This window comes from Hoplias malabaricus, chromosome 5 (genome assembly GCF_029633855.1).
Source record: "Hoplias malabaricus isolate fHopMal1 chromosome 5, fHopMal1.hap1, whole genome shotgun sequence".
Classification (NCBI taxonomy): Eukaryota; Metazoa; Chordata; class Actinopteri; order Characiformes; family Erythrinidae; genus Hoplias; species Hoplias malabaricus.
In genome coordinates this window covers 30,233,989-30,256,602 of record NC_089804.1, presented here as the reverse complement: position 1 = coordinate 30,256,602, position 22,614 = coordinate 30,233,989, and the positions used below count along the sequence as shown (strand labels likewise).

General features: G+C 38.9%; 1 protein-coding gene across 2 annotated transcripts in view; it reads right to left on the bottom strand.

Annotated features, from left to right (window-relative positions):
* kaznb (kazrin, periplakin interacting protein b) overlaps positions 1–22,614 on the bottom strand; it is a 464,418-nt gene that overhangs the window by 324,656 nt on the left and 117,148 nt on the right. For both annotated transcript variants that reach the window (XM_066671962.1, XM_066671963.1), the window contains one exon: positions 22,454–22,611. In XM_066671962.1, the coding sequence (XP_066528059.1) occupies positions 22,454–22,611 (158 nt within the window). The remainder of the gene's footprint in view (positions 1–22,453; positions 22,612–22,614) is intronic.

The window sequence follows — 22,614 nt, the reverse complement described above, 5'->3', positions numbered from 1 at the left end:
TCGAGAGGAGACACATGGACTGGATGCACTAAAGTCATTGGTCCAATGGTTAAGTGTATTAGTGCCATAGATTGGATAGTGAGGCCTGCATGTGAATACGGCTGAATTTTAAGAGAACAGTTTTGGAGCTGTATCTCGCGATTTTCACGCCGCGCAATGGCTCGAACCTGGTGGAACAAGGCGTAAGACATGAGCGTGACATCTGATGCAGTGTCCAACAGGGCCTCATGTACTAGCCTTCTCTCCACAATGGTGGACAAATAGAATTTGCGTGCAACCCCTTTCTCAGTCAAGTGTCCCATGAATTGTCGGACGGGTGTGTCGCCTTCAATGACTGAAGGGTCATTTGGCGTTAAACCTTCTTTACCGTCTATCTGAACAACTAAAACAGCACTGGAGGGTGGTTGCGAGTCACCCCCCTGTATCATTGGGTCTTCAGTGTTTGTTTGGGTCACGAGGAGATTGCACGGTGCGCTAGAAGACGGAGTTTCGCTTGTCACTTCTCCTACATAACTCTCCAACATTTCTGGGGTGTTAGAGGATGGCTTTGGGTTAGACGGCACAGAGGTGATAGAAAGAACGTCAGGTTTTTTCTTTTTCTCTTTACAGATCATTGCAAGCATTCGGCGGATATCCTCTAACTCCTTAGAGTTGAATTCCTTGCCTTTAAGCTTGTCTTTAGCGTGATTTTCTTTATTTTGATACCAGTATTTCTCTTTCTTTTCTCTATTGGAATCAGAAAGCTGGTTCGGAGCTGTTTGCTCATATCCCTTATGGGGATGTGATGGTTTTCCACGGCCCGCACCGCGGTTTTCTACAGGGTAATAGTCACGACCATACCCAGCCCTGTCCCGAGGGTTCCAGAAATCTTTGTCGTGATTTCTGTCTGGCCTGCGAGGAGGGTAGCGCTTGTATTGGTGTGAGGGCGGATGAGGTTTCGGGCCCTCACTAGTCCATGGAGTGGAGGAAGGATCCAGGGCGGGTCTTGGTGGATCGGCCTGGGTGGCACCTTCTAACTCTAAATGTGGAGAGTTGGAGTCGACATTGAAGACTTGGGGTGTTTCGGACCGCCTGTTGGGAATTTGTTGGGATTTTAGGAAACCTCTGAGTGCTACATCGCGCAGCTGTCTGCTAGACAGGGTGCGAGGGCAAGCTGAGACTCCCAACTGATGACTGGTGTGGGGATGGAGGTTTTGGATAAATAGTGACTTGAAATTTAACTCTTCCTCCATTCCGGAGTCATTTCTAGGTCCGAAGTACGCCTGTCTGAGTCGATTATAATATTGTTGAGGGGATTCCTGGCGTTGCTGTTTTATGTTCAAAGCAGCGGCCAGTCCGGTCTGTGACAGGTGATTGGAGAATTCGTCCTCCAAGGCTTGGCACAGCACATCATATCGCGCTTTTACATAGTCTGGCTGACGTTCAATGAAGTTACTGACGTCTCGGTTGGAGGTCAGTTTAATCACATATAGTCTGTCATCTATAGTGATCCCGGGGAACCTTTGGAGGTAGAAGTCAATATCTTTTAGGTAGGAAAATATATCATTAGAACCGTCAGGTTTGGGATCAAAGCGGGTTATATTACGCGCGATTTTATCTAGGTCCTTGTATGAGGGACCGTGAGAGGGTAAAGGTTGAGGGGACCAGACACTGGATTGCAGTGCTCTGGGTCTAGCAGGGCGGTGTAAGGGACGGCTGACAGGAGACACAGGGGAAGGTGAAATACCCGTTGATACCAGAGGAGGTGCTGCAGCAGCTCTAAAGGTTACGGTCCCTGAGTCTGGTCCCTGATCCTCACTATCTTCCTGCTGGCCTTGTCTTTCTGTTGCGGCACTAGGTGGCACATCAGGTGTGACCTGGGGCAGGGTGTTCCCTTCAGCTATTTCGCTTTGAAGTTGACTTAACTCTGCCTCTACCTTTGCCTGCTGTCGCTGTGATACCTCGAGCTCACGTTCGCTGGCTCTGAGCTGTACTAAAGGATGAGGATGGCTATTTGACCTAATGCCTCCGTTAGGGACTTGCCCTTGGCCATGTGGGTTAAGTGGTTCTCTACCCACTTAGCCACCATGTGGTCACGGCCGACCAGGGAGGTCTTCTGCACAGTCTCTGCGAATCCAGGCATCACATCACTGGTGATGCTGGTCAGAACAGAGAATGCCTCATCCCACAAACCTTCTACATATACTTCCGAGGGAAAGGTTCCTTCTGCCATGTTAGCTGTGTTTTAACTGCGAGGTGTAACTTACTTCTATTTAGTTCGGATTAATTCTGTTAATCCCTTTACTAACTAAATCGAACTAATTTCACCTGTACCGAGTGCTCTAAGAGTAACTGCTAGTATGTATGGTGTTAGAGTTCACTTGTGAATCTCTAAGGGAAGTCTGTTAGTAGGAGAGGGTGGAATGACAGTTGCTATACGCAAGTGAGTAAGAAGAGAGAAAAATTTTATTAATAACATTTTTCCAATAATTAAAATTATTAAAAAATATTTTATTAAAGAATTTTCGAAAAATTTGGATTAGAGAATTTTAAATTTAAGTAAGATTTATTACTAGATATAATTTCCAATTAAGGAATTATGAAAGTAAAATACTTTTCCGAATTGAAGAATTATTAAGAATAGCAAGATTAAAAGACTCTCTCTTTTAACTGCGTTTGTGATCTGGTATCAAGTTAAAGTGTCAATCTCTAATTACTGCACACTGTCTGCTGTAGCTGTATCAGCTTACTATGCTTCCAAGCCTTTACTTGTAATTATTCAGATGTGCAGAGTTTAGAGACAGCCACTAGAGCTGTAATACCAGGTCTTATCAGTGTGAACTGGTCGACAATTTCAATTGCGATAGCAAGTTTTCTCCACCAGAGGGTACTGAAGGTAAGTCTGAATGGCAACAGCGAGCTTCAGTATTTAAGTTGAACTTAAATTGTAATACCAGACTAGGACACCAGAGGGCGACAAGCAAGTTACAATGCAATAGCAGCAATGGACACCAGTCGGCGCTGGTGGGAATCCCAATAGACACGGTAAGAGCAGACAATATAACACAAATGGGAATTTCCACTGTAGCGGGAAGTTTCAACACTACAGGGTGTTATCAAGTTAAAATCTAAAATGGGATAAAGATTTTAAACGCTCAGATACTCTATCAAAAATAAAAATAAAAATTTTAAAAGGGGAACAGAGATTTTACACTAAGGTATTTTAAAAGAATTTCATCTGTAATGACAACTTTTAATCACCAGAGGGCTGCTAAACACTTATGTTGTCTCGGCGGACAACCTCCCAACCACTAGAGGGTGTACGGGAATCAACCGTCAAGGGTAGCACCACTTGACCACAAGGAGGAGCACGGGAGGACACGCTTCAATAGACGCTAGTTATGAAGTATTTTTCCCTGCAATTACGCACTTATACCACAAGAGGGAATTTGTCTTCCTCTGTTTTGGGGGCGTTTTGAATTTCCCTCCTTAGTTTCAGCTCCGCCCCTTCAAAGGGGTTCGTTCCTTTTCTGAATACGAGTTCAGTCTAACAGGAACAGCTGACAAGAGCAGATCGCTCTTCACACAAGCCGTATTTTCGGCTGTTTAATAACCTCCCAATCGCCTAGCGCGCGATCTCGTTATTAACGGTGGTAGCGACCCAGTTTAAAACGAATGGAGGTGTTCGGTTCGGTGGTCTCTCGCCGGAATCTCGCGGCGGGAGGTCGAATCCGACGGCAAAGTCTTAAAAGCGGAGTTTCGCGCAATTTAGAAGTGCCAAGGCCTCAATTTAATGCATGCAAAATGGCGCAGAGCCGCGCTCTTCAAAAACAACCAAGCTTATTTTCTAACCGGTATATATCACGACAGTTTTTCAAAAGTAACAAACACAAGACGAAATTACCCACATCAAGCTTTGAATCTCAATCGTTATTCAGCAACACAAACAGCGGAAAGTATTTCATAAACCCAAGCTGAGATTGTTTCAGTGTTTCACAGTTTGTACATTAAAAGGCTTTTTCCTGGCCTCGCGTGGGCGCCAATAAAAATTTATTATATATATGTAGTGTAACATATATATATATTAATTTATAATTTGTTTTATAGCGTGACCTTATTCAAACTCCTCCAATCTCTGATATTTGACTTAATGATATTAATTAAAATTTATAATTGGCTTAGGCAATTAAAACATTAATAATTAGTTTGAGAATGAATAATAATCATGCTAAATGAGTACGTCAGGATTTTCTGGAAAATAATGAACAAATTGCAAACACTGTGATTTCAAATAATGAGAGTTTTATTAATAAAGAGAAGATATTTAATTAACATAGCTTAGCCTTATAATCTCACGGTATCACCGCAGGGAAACTCGTTCGCCATTTCACCGAGCCGTCGCGTCCTGCTGTTTAATCTTCGAGTCCTGGGGTTGTTCTCGTCGTTCCCACGTGGTGAGAGACAGGCCCGCTTGTGGAGGAGATTTCTTTCCTGTTGAGTTGTAAGCTCTCGGCTTTCAGGCAGGGCTGCGTCGATCGAGGTTTCCCCTCTTTTAGAGTTTCACAGGCGTGGCTGGTTTCCACCGGAATGGAGCGGCTTTCTCCGAGTATTAGCTCGTCTCGTTGTTCAGTTTTCCAGGAGTAATGTCTTCAGGAATCAGCTTATAACGTTAATATATCTGCTATCGACTAATCAAAAGGTTGATATCTTATTCTGGCCACAAATAAGTTTCACCTACTTTGATCACTCGTGAGATCACACTTCGATGGGTAATAAAACATAAACAAGATTAAAAGAAAAGAGATATTCAAAACGCTCGACGCATTATTAAAACCTCATACGATCAGCTAAGTCAAGACGTCTCTTGTGAGCTTTTTCTGAAGTCTGAGATTTTCCTGTGTTTCGTTGTCTGCGTGGAGAAGAAAGCGTTTCTTTGTTGTTTCAAAGTTTCTCAGATCTTCTCGTTGTTATTGTCGTCGGCGTCCTCTCTTTTTCACTTTCTTTCGTGGTCCGTTACTTCTGTGTCGAGTTGTCGGGACTGCAGTCGAGCTCTCGTAACTTCGAATTCTTCTTAACTGAACTCCACTCTTCTCTTTTCGAACTTCGAACTGATCTGCTTCTTCTTAACTGCTGACTGATCTCCGTTGAGCTGCTCTGTGTTTTCAAAGCTAGCGCGGTCACGCCCTAACGGGAGGTGTCCTTTTCCTGATTGGGCACAAATTCAGCCTCACGTGACTCTCACGAGGGGGAGAGAGTAGAAGGGGTTTTGAATCATTGATTCACACAGAAAGAATATGAATTTCGCGTATCGAAATTCTTATACCTGTTATCAACATATAACAATGAGTACACTGGACTATTAATATCAAACGTTTACATAAGGTTTCATCTTTACGTCCCATTTTATGATGATACGCTGGAAAAGAATTACTAATCCGTTCTCTGTTATGTCGCAGACGAAAAAGTCTTCTTCAAAAAAATGGAAAAGTTTTAATTCAAAACTTTTCAATTTTTTATTTCGATCTGGTTGTCTGGTATTTGGTCCATACTCCACTACAGCTCTGTATGAGTGAGTTGTATTATTTTATTGCAAATATTATTCAATTGTTGGTTAAAATTGATGTGTTCATATCACAAAACAAATTCATTTGCATGGCCATTTTATTTATTTATTTATTTTTATATATATTTTTTGTTTTGTTTTAAATATTGTGGCCTGCAAGAATTGGTCCCTAAATATTTGCAGTCGTATCCATTGTTTAAGGATCTATAGTTACAGTTTTGTTTGTGAGGTGGATCTAATATTTAGATTAAACAATCTAAATATATACACCTTCTGAATAGCAAAAATATAATATGAGAGAACCAGTAATTACAACATCCAAAATGTCTGTGAATTTGAATCAACACATCTGTACAAGTGTTTCTATCATAACTAAATACTTAGTCTGAATAACAGAGGATTAGAGGACCATGTCTTGTACAAATACTACAGGAGCTTAAAATATACGAAAGAATAGGAGTGTCTTCATCCTTCATTTTTCTTGACATTTCTGAATGCATATATTCAGTGTACTATTAACTGTATACACATTTAAATAGTCTATTTTTGGTTCTCTTTGTAAATGTGCATTCTGCAGACAGAAGATGAAATTCACAGCCAAGTATCCATTGAAGAGGCAACAGTGGAAATATACATTATTAAACACTGAGATGTGGATAAACCAGACAATATTGGGATTGTACTTAATGGCCAAGTGGTGTTGCAGGAATTAGATAATGTTGCCCGGGATGCTGTCATGTTGTTTGGCCTAATGTATGCATTGAACCAAAACAATCTGTATGAACTCAAGTATACAATTATCATGGAGCTGGATGGCAGACACGATCTAAGAAAGCCCAGGTCCTTAAAAACAGATTTTGAGTGACGTTTTTTGGAAGTGAATCACTGAATAGTAGACTGGCCTCAGATCTGTCCCTTCTAATGTTAATGCCTGTTTTACCACAGTTTTGAAGAGAGCTACATTTTCTTCCGTGTTCCCTTGGTACGTATTTGTGTTTATGACGTTTTTGTGCAATGATTTTCTGTAGATTTATCCCATTCAGAGTCACAGTGGTTCTGGTACAACACAGAATCACCTTTTTGATTTTGTGAATATTATGCACTTGCATGCACGTGCCTTTTTAAACTATTTCTTATATTTTACCTGGCATAGCATTTAGTAACTTGTTTATTATTTAATTAATTCCCTTAACTGCATACAGTAATGATGGGAAGCAAGAAGTATTTCCAGAACAATTGCACACTTTTATGAGGCATTTATTAATTTCCAGCTGGTGCTTTAAACTTGTAGGTTTCTGTTTTAATTTGTAAGAGTAATTCTTTGTGGTTATGTTTTGTTGACAATGGGTAAGGTTTATTGTTTTGCTTGTTAAAATTTTACCAGTTAAACGTTGTGTTTCTGTGCAGCATTCTCCATTGATTTTATAATTAGTCAAATGTTTTCAGCACAATATAAAAGTCAAATGTTTTCAGCACAATATAAAAATGCATATTATTAATAAATGCAGACTGTATTGTTACAAATACAGATTTTGTCATATAGGCAAAAAAGTTTTTTTGTTTGTTTGTTTATTTGTTTTGTTAGTTTTTTTTTCTTTTTTTTTGCCATTTCTCAATTCTTAAAGTCACTGTTGTAGGTAAATGATTAAGCTGGATCAAATTGGGATGTTCAAAATGTTATTTAAATAAGACATCAGCTTCAACACGTAAAAAAGGAATATGTCAAAATATGTAATAGCTTTATCAGGTATTCCAGTTTATCAATTCATACAACAAGTCATTTTGATTTAATATAATAACAAGAAACCTTCATGTTGGTTTAAAATAATATTTTGTCTAACATAAAAGATAATGTTGGATGAACAGATCATTGATCATCTTAAAGTCATATTTAACATAATTTTCCATCTTCAGCATAAAAACCTAATCCAAATGTAACAAATAATTGGTTACCCTTAAAAAATAATGTTGATTTAACCTAATAATGTTTATCTTTAACACAGTCATGTGGGTTTAAGAGATAATTGTTGAAAAGATTTAATATCTCAAATCAGAGCAACACACACTAACACACCACCACCACGTCAGTCTTACTGCAGTGCGGAGAATTATCCACCACCCAAATCATACCTGCTCTGTGGGTGTCCTGACCATTGAAGGACAGGGTTCACGATTGTAATCAAAAAATACATTTTATAAAATTCACGTTTCCTCACCATTTGCTAGCTCTCCAATATGTTGACATATTTGCATGCTGAAAACCCATTTAACCTGTTTACAAGTCCTCAAAACATTGAAATCATGAAAAGAGATGAGAATATTTCTCAGTTCCTGCTCCATATGTGGGAAATATTGACTTATTTTTGTTGTTTCAGATTAATTAGGTTGGAAATTACTAAATTTGGGAGAGCATGAAGGCTAACAGCACGAAAGTAAACACTGACTGAAAATGCTACAAAACAAAACAACTTAAGTAACAAATGTTTGAATTGTGGTATTTCAGTCAGTGAATAAAACCTGCAGTCAAGTTTCACTTCAGCCACATACAACTATCGTCTGTCTCCTCAAGCATACCATTCAACCTTCAAAGAAGGGCAACATCTGAATATATACAAATCAGAGAGAACAGAACAACAGTTCCCACATTCATAGACATTGCCTTTAAAATGACAAGTATCGAATTATTTATAAACATACCATTCCACCATAAAAGTTGCTGTGTTTCTGAATTAACACAAATGACAGAAGGAGTTTGTTTGCTGCGAGAACTGTAACTCTCCAGAATAATCTACATTGTCTTTAATTTGCTTAAGACATGTTGTAAGACACACCTTTGGACATGCATTAGATCATCACTGTCTGATTAAAAACCCTGATCTATAAATCAGTTTTCATTAGTAAAAATGAAAATACATAATGAATCCTCCCTGAATAGAGACTCTATTACGTGTTCTAACACGTAATTCTGATTAGTAAAATTCTGAATTGTATGAAACTATATTTTAGAGCTCCATAATATAATTGAAGATTAGAATCTGAACTACAATTAGAAGATTAGATCAGAACTATAATTGTTGATATCACAAGCAAAATTATTACTAGTTCTATTTACATTTTTATTAGTAAAAATATAATTAGGTTTTTGAAATGTAGTATTATTATTATAATAATTACATATATCTACAATTTCATTTTACTTGTACAAATGTTATTCTTACTAGTAAGAATTCTAGTTTTAGATATCAATAATGGTATTCTTATTCTTAATGAAATTTAAATATCTAAAATGACATTTTAGAACTCTGGAATCTTATATATGTCTAAGGCATATTTTTTTAGTTAACAGATTAAGTTGATCTTCAGTATGGTTTCAACGGATGTTTAAAGACTGTTTTGAAAATAATTATTTATTATTATCAATGATATTCTGTGTGTGAATGTGTTGGTTTAACTTTTTCCAAATCTCTCCTCTTGGCAGTCCATATTATTGGAGGTTATCATCTGATGCCTAATTTTACCGGTTAATAAATAATGATTTTAAATAGTGTGTGCTGTTGATTTAACAAGTTCATGCAATGAAGAAGAATCTGAACAAAACATTGTTATTCAAACTCACTCACTTACTTTATAGGAAAAAAAAATCTAATATTTCTTATTTGTTTATATTATTATTTTTTTGTATTTACTGACATTATATAAAGCTTTATACAAGCACCACACTTACTGAGAAGCCATTAGTTTAAATATAATTATCTTCTGCACAGTACTGTATATATAAATAAATAAATAAATATAATAAAACACCATCTAGCTTAGTGATATCAATAACCTTTAATGTGCCATGAGTGCTTGTAACTGCTAAATGAAATGCTTCACATTAATAGCTAGTGCGCAGCTGGTAGTGTCGCAGTCACACAGCTCTAAGGACCTGGAGGTTGTAGGTTCAAATCCCACTCTGGGTGACTGTCTTTTACCTTACCTACTGTTTTATTTAAACAACTTTACGTATAAAAGTACACTATGGCAGCACGTTTTGACAAGGTAGCACAAAACACAAATCACCCCCCAATGCCATGCCTTCATTTCCCACCTTCTCAACCTTGCCTCCACTATCTCAACCCCGTTTCAGCACATTCACCTAGACCCTGCTTGTAAACACGAGCTGAGTTTTCAGCTTCTCCTCCACCACTGCAACGGCATCTCTTTTCTCACCTTCTGTGACGATGCACTCCCCAATCCATAGGACCCTTCCATCTTTACAGATGTCGCTTTTCTACTGGTTTTCGTGACTACGGCGGTCGGCTGGTTCATACCTCATTGGCCCCAGAACCCTTCTCCCTCTCAATCGGTTCCTGCGACTCAATCACATCATATGAGCTATACCCCTTCGTGGTTGCTGACATTCTTTAGGGGCATGAATCATCATCCATTCAGATAACACTGCGGTCATTAACATAATTAATAAAGACATTCCAGTCACCCACGTTCATACTCTTTCTCTGCCGTCTTGTATGGCGGTCTAGATTCAGAGCATTAGCACCATTTTTGGACTCTCATCTCATCTTGATGCCTCCATATTCAGAAGTCATCATCCCATTTCATCCCGACTCCACCACCTTTTAGTCATCTCACATGATATTATGCTCCAGGTCATAGCACCTAACACCCTCACAACAAACTGGACCACCCAGCAAGCCTTAATGTCCCGTTTCTATACTTCGACCACCAAACCACTGGTGGCACCAAATTGTTCCTCACCATTGCCAACAAAAACTTCTCCAACTCTCAAAGCCTACCAAGCAGTCATCAAATTTTTCCACAAGCCTATCCTTGGTTCTCCACATCCTTCTTTCCATCACCATCAAGTCACACTGCTCCTCCTAGGCACTTAAAGTAATGAATCCATCATTCTCCCTCAGCACCAGCCTCTCACTTCTTACATCTTAACATGTTGCCCCTATATACTACATTCTGGACATTATTTCCCAGCCATCTCCACTACACATGAAGCCATATTCCTTCACACTATTTGGATCCCTCTACAGCTCTAGTTTACTGGTTTACTGTTTACTGGTTTGTCCACACACTTAGGACAGGCACCCCCTCCACAGCCTCTCACATAGGAATTCCCAACCACATTGTCCAAATCCTTGGCCGCTGGTTTTTGCAAGCCTACCATAGATACATCCATACCCATGCTCACAATCACCATACAACTTGCAAACACTTGCAATTCATCTAATTTTGGTGGGCACAGCCTTACACATCCGCATCCAAGCCACCCAGAACTCCAGCCCAAAACACCTCCTCCCCATAGCGTCTCTCAGCGTGGTCTATGCTAGCAAACATATATTTCTTGTAGAACATATTTAGTTCTGCAACATGTTAAGGACCTAACTCATAAATGTGGCCATCAATATTTGAGTCTAGAATAATAACAAGAACAGTACAACTACCAAGTTAAATATTATATTAATATTAGTATTAATATATTAATTAAATATTAATATATTAATTTTATTTTATTGACATTCTGGCTGTTTTTTATTTTTTTGCTGACCCTCAGTGTATAGTTGTTTTGGTGTTTACTGAATGCCACATATGTTAACAGAAAGTATAACACTTATACTTCAGATACATTATAGAAAGCTTAAATGTTTGAGGAGCCCAAAAATAAACACAATTAAAAATATATTATGTGCATATCAATTTAGAAATCCCTTTTAAATATCACTTAAATATCCCTTCTTCTGCAAACCACTGTAAGGCTGAAACTTTTTGATTCTTTGACATACACCCTCGTAACCTGTTGGCTAATTTTAAATTACAGTAGTTGATGAAGGTATAAAAATGCTCTTTTTTATAGAGCCCCACCAAAGCACTGTGCATTGTTAAACTGTGGAAGAGGAAGGGTCCCACCACTATTCAAGTTAATTTTAGCCAATAGCTGGTCGCTATGTTGCGCACTTTAGACACCAGGTGGTCTGGGAGCAGGGGAAATATGTTAAGGTTGTCGATGCTATAGAGATACGTTTCAAATCACGCCATTTTCCCTATGTAGTGCACTCTGTGAGTCGTGAATTGCAGGATGTCCACTTAAATAGATAATGATTTGTCTGATGAAAAGGCATTTACGTTAAAAAATCAGTTCAACGGCTATTTATTTAAGAATTTCTTGCCTTTTAATTATTTTTTTAAAAGTAGTGCACCATGTAGGGTATACAGTGTGATTTGTCTCAAAGTGGTGAAAGGAGAATGGAAAGTTTAATTGTGGAGATTAAACTTTAGATATTTTTTATAGAATTGTTGTCTTTAACTTTAAATAATACATTACCAAAATAAACACATTGTTGTAACAGATTAATGGATCCTTCATGGACAAATTAATGGAGTTCAGTTAACTCAAAATAGGTAAAGTGTTTTAAATATAAAAAGTAATGCAATATGTAATATTTGTAGCTTCAAATTACAGCTTCAAAAAAGCTTGTGATGCTCCACTGAGCTGTAATAGGGAGAATAGTGCCTTTGCTGCTCTGGACTCAGCATTGCAGAAACTGCACTGTGTAACTTTTGGGGTCGGAACCAAACAAAACAAAAAATATATATATTACATAATTTTACTTTAAAAGACCATTAAAAAATGACATTGTACTCTGTGTCACTCTCAGATGTTGATAACGTTTATTAGTTTGTCTGTAGAACTTTAAGGATGGCACAAATGTATATAACGTAGTTCATTAGATAGTTTATTTGGATGGTCCAAATTCACATGTACAGATGCTTACTTGAGAGACCAAGTGTACCTCTAGTGACATTCCATTAGTAAGCATCTTTATTTCCACATTAATTCTACTGAATAATTAATAGGTATCCTATTGAAATACCAAAGTGTACGCTACTGACAGTGTATTGGTAGTTTGTAGCACAGTTACGGGATTAACAATGATGTGTTGAGAATTTCTGTGTACCACTGACATTTCCACTTGCATGTTTTTGCCATGTATACATGTATGATACTGACAATCTGTAGATAATCTGTAGCACATCTACAGAAATAAGACAGACAGCTCGGGAATTTCTACATTCATTCTACTGAAATATCAACAGGTATGCTACTGACAGTTTGTTTATAGTTTGTAGCACAGCTACAGAAATAACACTGATAGTGTGATGATAGTTTGATGATAACTAAGCGACTAAACTAAATAAAGTGTTTCCCTAGTCAGAATTACATTAAAGATATGTCCTGGTAATGTGACAAGTCAGATTTTCATTATAGATATGTAGGTCTGTATTGTTACTAGTAAAAATGTCATAGTTGATATCTGAAATGTAAGTTGTGACTAGTATAAACTACATTAGAGAGATCTTGAATTAGAGTTCTTACTAGTAAGAATGGGCGGCACGGTGGCGCAGCAGGTAGTGTCGCAGTCACACAGCTCCAGGGGCCTGGAGGTTGTGGGTTCGATTCCCGCTCCGGGTGACTGTCTGTGAGGAGTTGGTGTGTTCTCCCTGTGTCTGCGTGGGTTTCCTCCGGGTGCTCCGGTTTCCTCCCACAGTCCAAAAACGTGCAGGTGGATTGGCGACTCGAAAGTGTCCGTAGGTGTGAGTGAATGTGTGTGTTTCTGTGTTGCCCTGTGAAGGACTGGCGTCCCCTCCAGGGTGTATTCCCGCCTTGCGCCCAATGATTCCAGGTAGGCTCTGGACCACCCGCGACCCTGAATTGGATAAGCAGTTACAGATAATGGATGGATGTTGTCACAAGGCGGACCCAAGGCTCACAAAGGGGGGCATATCCTCCTTTGGTGAATCTATCTACAAATTATTGACAAAAATAAATTGACCCTATACATCACATAGGCCTGCTCATGTATACTGATACAATCATAGTATATATAATGTAAGCTATGATGATATTACTACTCTTATTAATAGTATTAATAGAAGAAATAGTTAGGAGTCCATGAAAATTTCAATGTAGGGTGGACAGCTAGTCCAAGGCAAGTGACGATAGCTAGAACATGGGCAGCTGGTCTGAAGCAGGTAGCAGGAGAGCTCGACAGTCCTCCAATCCACTCGGAAAAAGGTAGAGGGACAGAATTAGTTTTGATCGGTTTGGGTGTATGTAAAACAGAGAATGTGTACATTCCCAGAGTGTGGCCAATGACTCCAGCAGATCTGACTATAACAGCTTTAACTAAATGGAGAGAACCAAAAGGACACACAGACACAGGAGCATCCTGAAACTTTGGCATCCCTCCATTCTACCATCCACAAACCTGAGTGATCACATGCAAGTGGCAGGATGACAGCACCAGAGTCTCAGTTTACTATAATTCCTTGTGTCTATGGACCCTCTGGATCTGCCACCTTTATCTAAGGGGGAACATTAACTACTAAAAGCTAAACTGAACAAATGAGTTCTGAATTCTGAAAACAATTAAAAAGCCTCTGTGATCTGAGTAATCATGGAAGCTCGTAATAGAAAATAATGTCTTGCAGGTATTCAGGAGCAAGCCCATGTAGAGATGATAGGACTAGAGTGATACGATGGTATTTTCTAATTTTAGTGAGGACCCTGGCTGCAGCATTTTGAACGAGCTGAAGTTTGCTTAAATTCCTGCTAGTGCATCCTAACAGTAGTGTGTTACAATAGTCAAGCCTCGAAGTAATAAAGGCATGTACTAATGTTTCTGCATCATGCAGGGATAAGCATTAAGTTGGCAATGTTGTGAAGATGTAATGCATCCCAATAAAAATATTTTTACATTTCTGGGTATTAATGAGTATAAATCGTGTAATGTGGTTTATTTTTTTACTGATACCGTCAGAGAGTCTTTTCCTGTTCCTGAAAAGTTCTCTTTTTAGAGCGACAATATGTGAGTATGTGTTATACTGGTTTGTGTTTGCATGGAGATTGTAGCAAGTGAGTCAAAATATGCTAACTGAAATTGTATGGTTACTTTTACACACTTAGAGGATGACCATACGTTTATCTAAACTTTAAATTCCATAGATCTCATAAGTCCAGATGTAGAGGGAAGAATACAATGCAAACCTGCTATATAACTACAATAACAACATGCTATACCCCAGGGACTTTTCTAGCATCCCTGCTGCTTTTTTGTTCTGATTATGTGCATAACCAGAGCCCTTTAGTTGAAGTGGGGAAGATTTCAATGTTCAGGAAAAGAGGCTTTTAAAAGCCAGCAAAAGCTATTGTGCAGTGGACAAGCATTTCCTTCACTTGCATCCTGGGGGTGGAGAGAGGACACAATTCAGTGAATCAGCACGAAGCAAGCGGCTTCCCTACATAACAACAGCTAGAAAGGGTAATGAATACTTCTTTATGCAATATCCTGCTGGAGTATTCATTGTTTTGGTCAATGGCATAGACGCAAAAGCAATCTTTGTTAATTCTATGCCTGAAATAAAGTCTGGTCACTTCACACATTGACCAGTTCAGTGCTGTTGCTGTTATTAAACACAATCAGTTCATACAACAGCATTTGTATAAACCAGTTTTATTAAATAGCAAAACGTATCTGTATTTTCATCATACAACTTACAGTTGTTTGCTATTTCACATATTCATTTTGTATTTTTTTTTCTTTCTAGGTAGCATTACTGATTCTAAAATGATATCTTATATTAAAGTCACCTCCTGTTATATTGTTTTTAAACGTTGGTACCATATTAGGAAACAGAATGTCTAGTTTTAGAGTGCACCACTAATGTAAACAGATGAAAAAGATCTCAAACAGCTCCTCTTCCTGCACTGGAGAGAGTCTCACAACACTCAAAAGCACTGCAGCCCATTGTCACTGTGTTGTATAATGAGGAGAAAAATACCTGTATTTCCCTGTTAGCCATATTAGCATTTTCATAGGATCTTGTGACCAAATCTGTAAGTTATTCATACACAGATCATATATAAGCTTCAGTAATCATATTGTTTCATTGTGTTTAGTCTTCACATGTAAGAGTCTACAAGCACATGCCACAAATTCTTTTGTCTCAAAACCTTTTCCCCTGTTTACAGGAGAAATAATCTAAGAGGGCTCCGAAAGATACTTCTTCTAATTTGGGACATGGCCCGAACTATTCTACTTACTGACAGAGACAAACAGAGCTCTGATCCATACTTAAGTTTCTTTCATTTTAACATATAAATGAGGAGTAAACATTTTGTAAGAAAAAAAACATAATAGCCAGGTTTTTATTTGAGTTGGTTGTTTGAGCAACAAGCAAGTACCCAATATGGTGGCTACTATACACAGTAACATCACCGGCAACCAATGGATACTCATTGTCTATTTTCTCAGCCTGTGGTCCATGTGTTGCTCTGCATACCTTGTTAGCCCCCTTTCACCATGTCCATTAATAATCAAGAATGCCCACAGGCCCGGTATTATTGGTGTGGTGGAACATTCTCAGCAGCGCAACTGAAGCTGAATCCCAGCAGAACTGAGCTGCAGTACATGCCTGGAGCTACAGGTCTGTGTCATCTACTTGAGACCCTACTGGTCTTTCCATCTAAATATGTACACAGCCTTGGTGTATATGGTGTCTCCTAGTGAATGACCAGTCATCTCTCTCTCTTTTACAACTATACTCCATCAGTCATGCAGGTTACTTTTCCACAGTTTACTGAGGATTCAACCTGTAGGGAGACCACCCTAGTGCTTCTCAATGCTTGACTAAAACACAGTTCTGTCAGGTCTTTCTATGAGGTCTTTCAGGCCCTTACAAATGACCCAAAATGCAGCTGCTCCCGGAGAGAGTACACTCAGCTTTACCTGTTAAAATTTTTTAAAGTATTTTGGATTGGAGTTTATGCTAAATTACAGAAATGTGAAATGTATCACACCTTAAAATCTCTCTGTGAATGGATGGAGCTTAACATCTCTGGGCTAATGGTACCTACACAGCTCCACTTGGCTTTATTTTGTGTCTCCATTAGGCAAATTTGTTTTCTTGGTACCTGGAACCAGGTATTTTTTAGTACCTGTTCCAAGCCAGCCAAGGAGGGACAGAAACGTGAAGTGGAAACCTTGCAGAGAGATGTTTGGCAATGAGACTTGTCACTCTATGCGACAAAATGGAGATGTCAGCACAAACTAGCAACTTGCAAAAAATCTCCCAGCTAAAGTGGCAATCACATTTGTTTTTGTGTCTCAGGACAGCTTGTTAAATCATGCCATGAACTTTTAAGGTGATAAAATCTTTCTTGGATTGGTGGCCAGTGAGAGCTGGGCATTGCAAATAGGAATGAAAAAACTACTGATGTATTTGAATTGATGTGTGGCAAAGCTTTCTATCTCCAAAAAAAAAAAAAAGAATACACAATGGATAAACAATGCTTAAATATTTCCACCACTGTTGTTTTGCTTTCCAAAGCCCATGGTTTCCAATAGTGACAGTGTTTTGCACCAGCAGTGAGGGTTGGGGGTGGTGGGGTGTAGTGGAAAACTTACCAGGTATGAAAAAGTGAGTAGAGTAAAGTAGTGTAGGTATCACATAGTGAAAAAGCACTATCAATGGATTTATGTAAATGCACAGATTTGTTTATGATATCACAAAAATGCTGAGTAGCACTTGAAGTTTAAACTCCAGACACAGAATCCTTTTCCATGAAACAAAAATGTTATATACAAACCTTATCAGCATGAAGCATCTGGCTTACCTTAAAAAACAGTAAGTAAAGCTAGTGGATACTTAGTTCTCTATGCAATATCCTGCTGGCATAGTCAATTGTTTCAGTCCCTGGCAACAACACTGATTATTTCAGGCATGAACTAGGGCCAGGCCACTTTCACACAGTGGCCACTTCAGTGCTGTTGCTGTTGTCAAAGCAAAGGACAGTGTTAATGTTTTTTGAACACTTCATTTGAACGATGAACTTCAAAGGCCAAGCACTGTTAAATCATTTAGACTTCTTTCAAACAGAATGACATTCAGTTATTCAAACTATGACATTTAACAGAGACTTCTGCTTTTGTCAACATCTATAGCCTCTTCATACAAATAGCACCTTCTGATACATAAATACACCTCATGTATCAGACCTCTTTAGCCTTAAGAAGGACAAAACAGTGAGTACATCACTGAGAGATAAATTTATCTTAATAAGTCCCATTATTGTATTAAATATTATTCATTCATTCATTATCTGTAACCGCTTATTAAATATTATTATTATTATTAATAATAATTACATCAATTTTACTCTCATGGTCCAGTGTCATTTTCTTTTATTTATATAATTTTGCAGTGAACAGGTTAATGTAATTATATATATATATATATATATATCAGAGGCGATTGCTTACATCATAAAATGTGTCGGTTTATTTATACGTAAATTCTACCCTCCGTTCCTTTTCAAGAAAATGATCTGTGACCCTGTCGTACCAACAAGGCGTCTTTTCCGGGGACTTGACTAGTGTCCTCTCAATGGCCTGCAGAGCTAGGCTGCTTAAACGGCCTTGGCCCCATGTGAAGTGTGTCGCCCGTGAGTGCTTTGTGACGGTGGGCTCAGCAGCACCCGCTGGACAGAAACTGAGATAGAAGTCAGAAAGTGTGATAGAAGTCAGTCTACAAACACAAGCAGCTACAAAAAAACCCCACCAGAAATAGAAGCTCGATTTGTCGCTAGTCGTTTTTAACAAAGAAAATGCCGCTAAAAGGATTGAGAAAGTCTGGTTCAATTCAGAACTGAATGAAAATGTAACGCACGCACGGATCTTTACACCAAAGTATCACTGATTCGCTCATTTCGCTGTCAATCAAAAAGGGATTCAGCCTCAGACAGATCATCCAATTATCATGCAGAAGCTGGGCGTCCGGGCCAACCGAGGCCAGCCCACTGCCCCATAGACCCCCAGAGACGCTTAGCGTCCGATGGGCGGGACAAAGCCCAGCATTTATCGAATGGCTCGTCTCGTTTCGGTGCACTTCGCTGCTTCGCTATTGAACTCTGTGGACGCTGTTTAAATCACGGTGAAGTGCGGGAATGATTGAGAGGAAAGCCGCGTCTTTACCAGGGATAAGAAGCTGGTTCTGAACAAAAGTTGAGCGCGTTGTAGTGCATATTTATTCAATGACATGTACACAGAGTGAGACTTTACTGAGATCTCCACTAAAACACATGAAGAGAACATGTTATGTTCCTTTTTCTCAAGAGATATATCGGAGCAGCAGGAGACGATAGCTGAAGTCTCCTTTGACTTTCCATTCAATCTGTTTGATGTCTAGGAGAAACTACACAGATATTAAGGAGGTATATTTCTTGGGTTTTCTCTCCTATGGGAACAGCTGCACTTTGAACTCTTTCTGATGTGATGCAACATATCCAATGTGTAGTCAGACCCTTAAGAAGCCAACTTCTAACACCAGACATGTACCAGCTGTACCAGCTACATCTGGAGTGGGTGTGGGGGACTTAACATAGTTCTGGCCCCTCATCTGGCCCCTCTTGGCCAATGTAATGGCGCCATTAAGCAATCAGATGTGGACTGATGTGAGTGTAATTTATCGGCCACTGCCAAACGTAGTGGCGGCTCTTCTCAGGGCCGTGCCACTGGAGTTGAAATTCTGATTAATGCACTGGAATCTGCTGCCCACAGCAGATAATTAAGAATGAGTCATCAAAATCTCCACTGTGCATGGTTCCTGTGAGCCCAGCCTGCTCATTAATAACCATCAACGGTCCTGCTCTCTGGAATGCAGAAATACTGCCCCTCTTTCACTCTCTCTCTCTCTCTCTCTCTCTCTCTCTCTCTCTCTCTCTCTCTCTCACACACACACACACACACACACACAAACAAAGGGTTTGTTTTTATAGGATATGAAATAAAATGTAATCACTTTATATGTCTCCTCAGAACAATGCTCATGATTTGAATTTAATAATGAAATTAGAGAATGTTTGGTCTGGTCTGTTTGTGTTGGAAAAAAGGTCAGGTATTTGTACACAGACCAGGTTCCTTAAATGAGAAACAAACTAGGTGTCTGTGACAATGTATCGGAGATACATGGATGTTGCCATATTCCTGCTCTATAGGTGGGTAATTTTGTCCTAATTTTTGCTGTTTCAAATGCATCACTTAAGATGGAACTGGCTCCAAATTCGGGAGATTGTAGCTAACTACTGCATAAAAGTAACCACATACAGAAAATGCTCCAAAACTAAACAGCTAGAATAATAAACGAGTTTCTATGGAAATTAAAACAGTGAATAAAAACTTACAGACAAGTTAATCTTAAGGCACAAACAAGCTTTTTTTCTTGCTCAAACATACCACCTGTTGCTCAGCATACATTGTACCCTTTAAATCTGTGAAGTATCATTCCCCACACTGCAGTGACACTGATATATTAGTAATGTGTGTGGCACTGGTGTAAGTGGATCAGACACAGCAGTGCTGCTGGAGCATTTAAATATCAAAATATAAATATTGGACCAAGAATAAACTCACAAACTCAAAATATCCAGCAAACAATATCCTGTAGGCAGTGTGATCACTGATGAAGAACGAGAGGATGACCAACATACTGTGCAACAACAGATGAGCTACTGTCTCTGACTTTACATCTGCAAGGTGGACCAACAAGATAGGAGTGTCTAACAGAGTCGACAGTGAGTGGACACAGTTTAAAACTCCAGCAGCACTGCTGTGTCTTATCCATTCATACCAAAGCAACAAGTATGCAGAGCAACGGGTGGACAAAAATCTGCAGTTTTAGCGCTACAAATCAAACCAATCCAGTAAGTTGATTTAATAAAATGGACAATGTTGTGGTTGATTGGAGTACATTTCTCTTAAATTAATATGTAATTTTTTAATCACACACATACAGAAGACAAGGATCTGACAGCACTGTAATAAAGCATTCCACTCACAGCGGGCAAGCGTGAAATGATTCTGAGATATTATTGAGCATCTGTGTGCTAAGACTGCTCATATGATTAATCTCTGAGGTCAAGTGATTTTCACATCTGTATCACATCCTATAATGAATGTCTGCAGGAAAAAAATTAGAAAAGCTGTGTATTCACGTAGCCAATATGTTTCCTTAAATAAATAAATACTGTCTGTCATTCAGTGGAAAATAGTAAGAGCAATTTTGCTGGACCTCCATCAGCTGCAAAGCATTTGTCACATGAGCAGCACCAATATTTCTGTAAAGGAGAGGCAGTCATTCACATGGTTCCAAAATATACATCCTTCTTATTAAAAGATATTGAGAGTAATTAAGACTTCTGGGTAATTGTTTGTATTTCAAATTATGGCATAATATTTAACATCAATAATGTTTCATACAATTTCCATGGGACCTGCCTAATAAAGGACACAAAGCTTTAAATATACAGAGAGAAATGTGGAAATAAAATATGACCATTTGAAGTGGTAATTCATAATTCAAACTCCAATTCCAAACATTCTGCAACGTGTTACCAAAAATGGTAAAACAAAAGACTGGTAAAGTTGTGTAATTTTACAAAAAATGCATTAGGGCCACAGGTCAGTAATGTGGTCAGGGTTTAAAGTATCATCTCAGAGAGTCAGAGTCTCTCGTGAAAAATTCAAGATCACATTTCTCAACTTATAATAATAATTAACCAGGGGGTTTCTTGACATACAGTGCATTGTCACGTGTCACGGAGCGGACTGACACACACTGAGGCGGACGCACACGCTAAAACACTGTTAAACCCACCCTCACGGCCAGTAAATCTTCTGCCATTTTCATGGTTTTATCCGGTGGTATGTCCGTGTTAGCTGCGTCCTTTAGATGATCGGCCATTCTGTCACGTATCACGGGGCGGACTGACGGAGGCGGACGCACACGCTAAAACACTGTTACTTTTATTTACAACACAAAATAATATAACAAAACAAAGACAGGCAACTATGGAAATGACAAGATAAAGGAAATGAAATGAGGAAAGACAGAGACAAACAGACCGGACTAAGCAACATGGCAAGGAAACATTGGAGGCGAAATAACAAGACTTACAGGAAAGAAACGACATGACTTGGAATTGAAAGGAACAACACGAAATGAAACGACATGACTAGGAAACACAATGAAACGAAACGACATGACTAGGAAACACAACGACTTGACTTGGAGTAGGAAAGAAACAACACGAATGACCGATACACGGAAGTGACACAAGGGAGCTTAAATACATGAACAGACGAGACACACCTGAAACAGATAACGAGGCTCAAGGACAAAGAGGCGGAACAAAGCCGGGACAAGGGCGAAGACATGGACAACAACAAACAGAGCCATGTGCTGAGAGAGCACATGGCAGGGAAAACAGACATGACAGGACAAGGGTGTGACATGCATAACATCATTAAAAGTTTCAGAGAGAAACTTGAGAAATCTCTTTATGTAAGGGGCAAGGCCCAAAAACATGTTTCTGTAGTAGCTTAGAAACACCTCCCAAAACTATTGTTTGAACACAGTCCATCGCTGCATCCACAAACACGAGTTAACTCCAGCATGAAAAGAAGAACCCATATATAAACAAGATCCAACATTTAAATTTCAAAACTACAGAAAAATTTCAGTTCCCAAATGTTTATAGCAATTTTGGTGGTTAACTTTACACCATCCCAATTTTTCTGAAACGTGTAAATAAATTAAAATCAAATACAGTATGGAAAAATGTATTTTAATTGATAAGAGGTATGGAGTTATAAGGCTGTAGGAGTTGTTAGTTGGCTATTACAGTAGCTTAAAAGCTAATGTGGTAAGATTAATAAACCAACATGAAACATATTGCACTTTGTAATGCTAGCCCAATGTTTAAAGTCCACCAGTGGTAAATATAGTGGTCAAGAAAGTCCCATTGGTCATTTGCGTTTGCAGTGTGAGTAGGGGACTGCTTACCTGTGCATCCATCAGTAGGTGTCTCATTAGAGCCATGCTCTGTCTCAGTGTGTCCTTCTCAGTGGGCAGAAATGCTTCTTCCTCGTGACTCAGAGCATTCGGCCTGTTCACCATGAAGTGTGCAATCTGGTCGTTCAGACTGTTGAGGGACTGCACGGCTG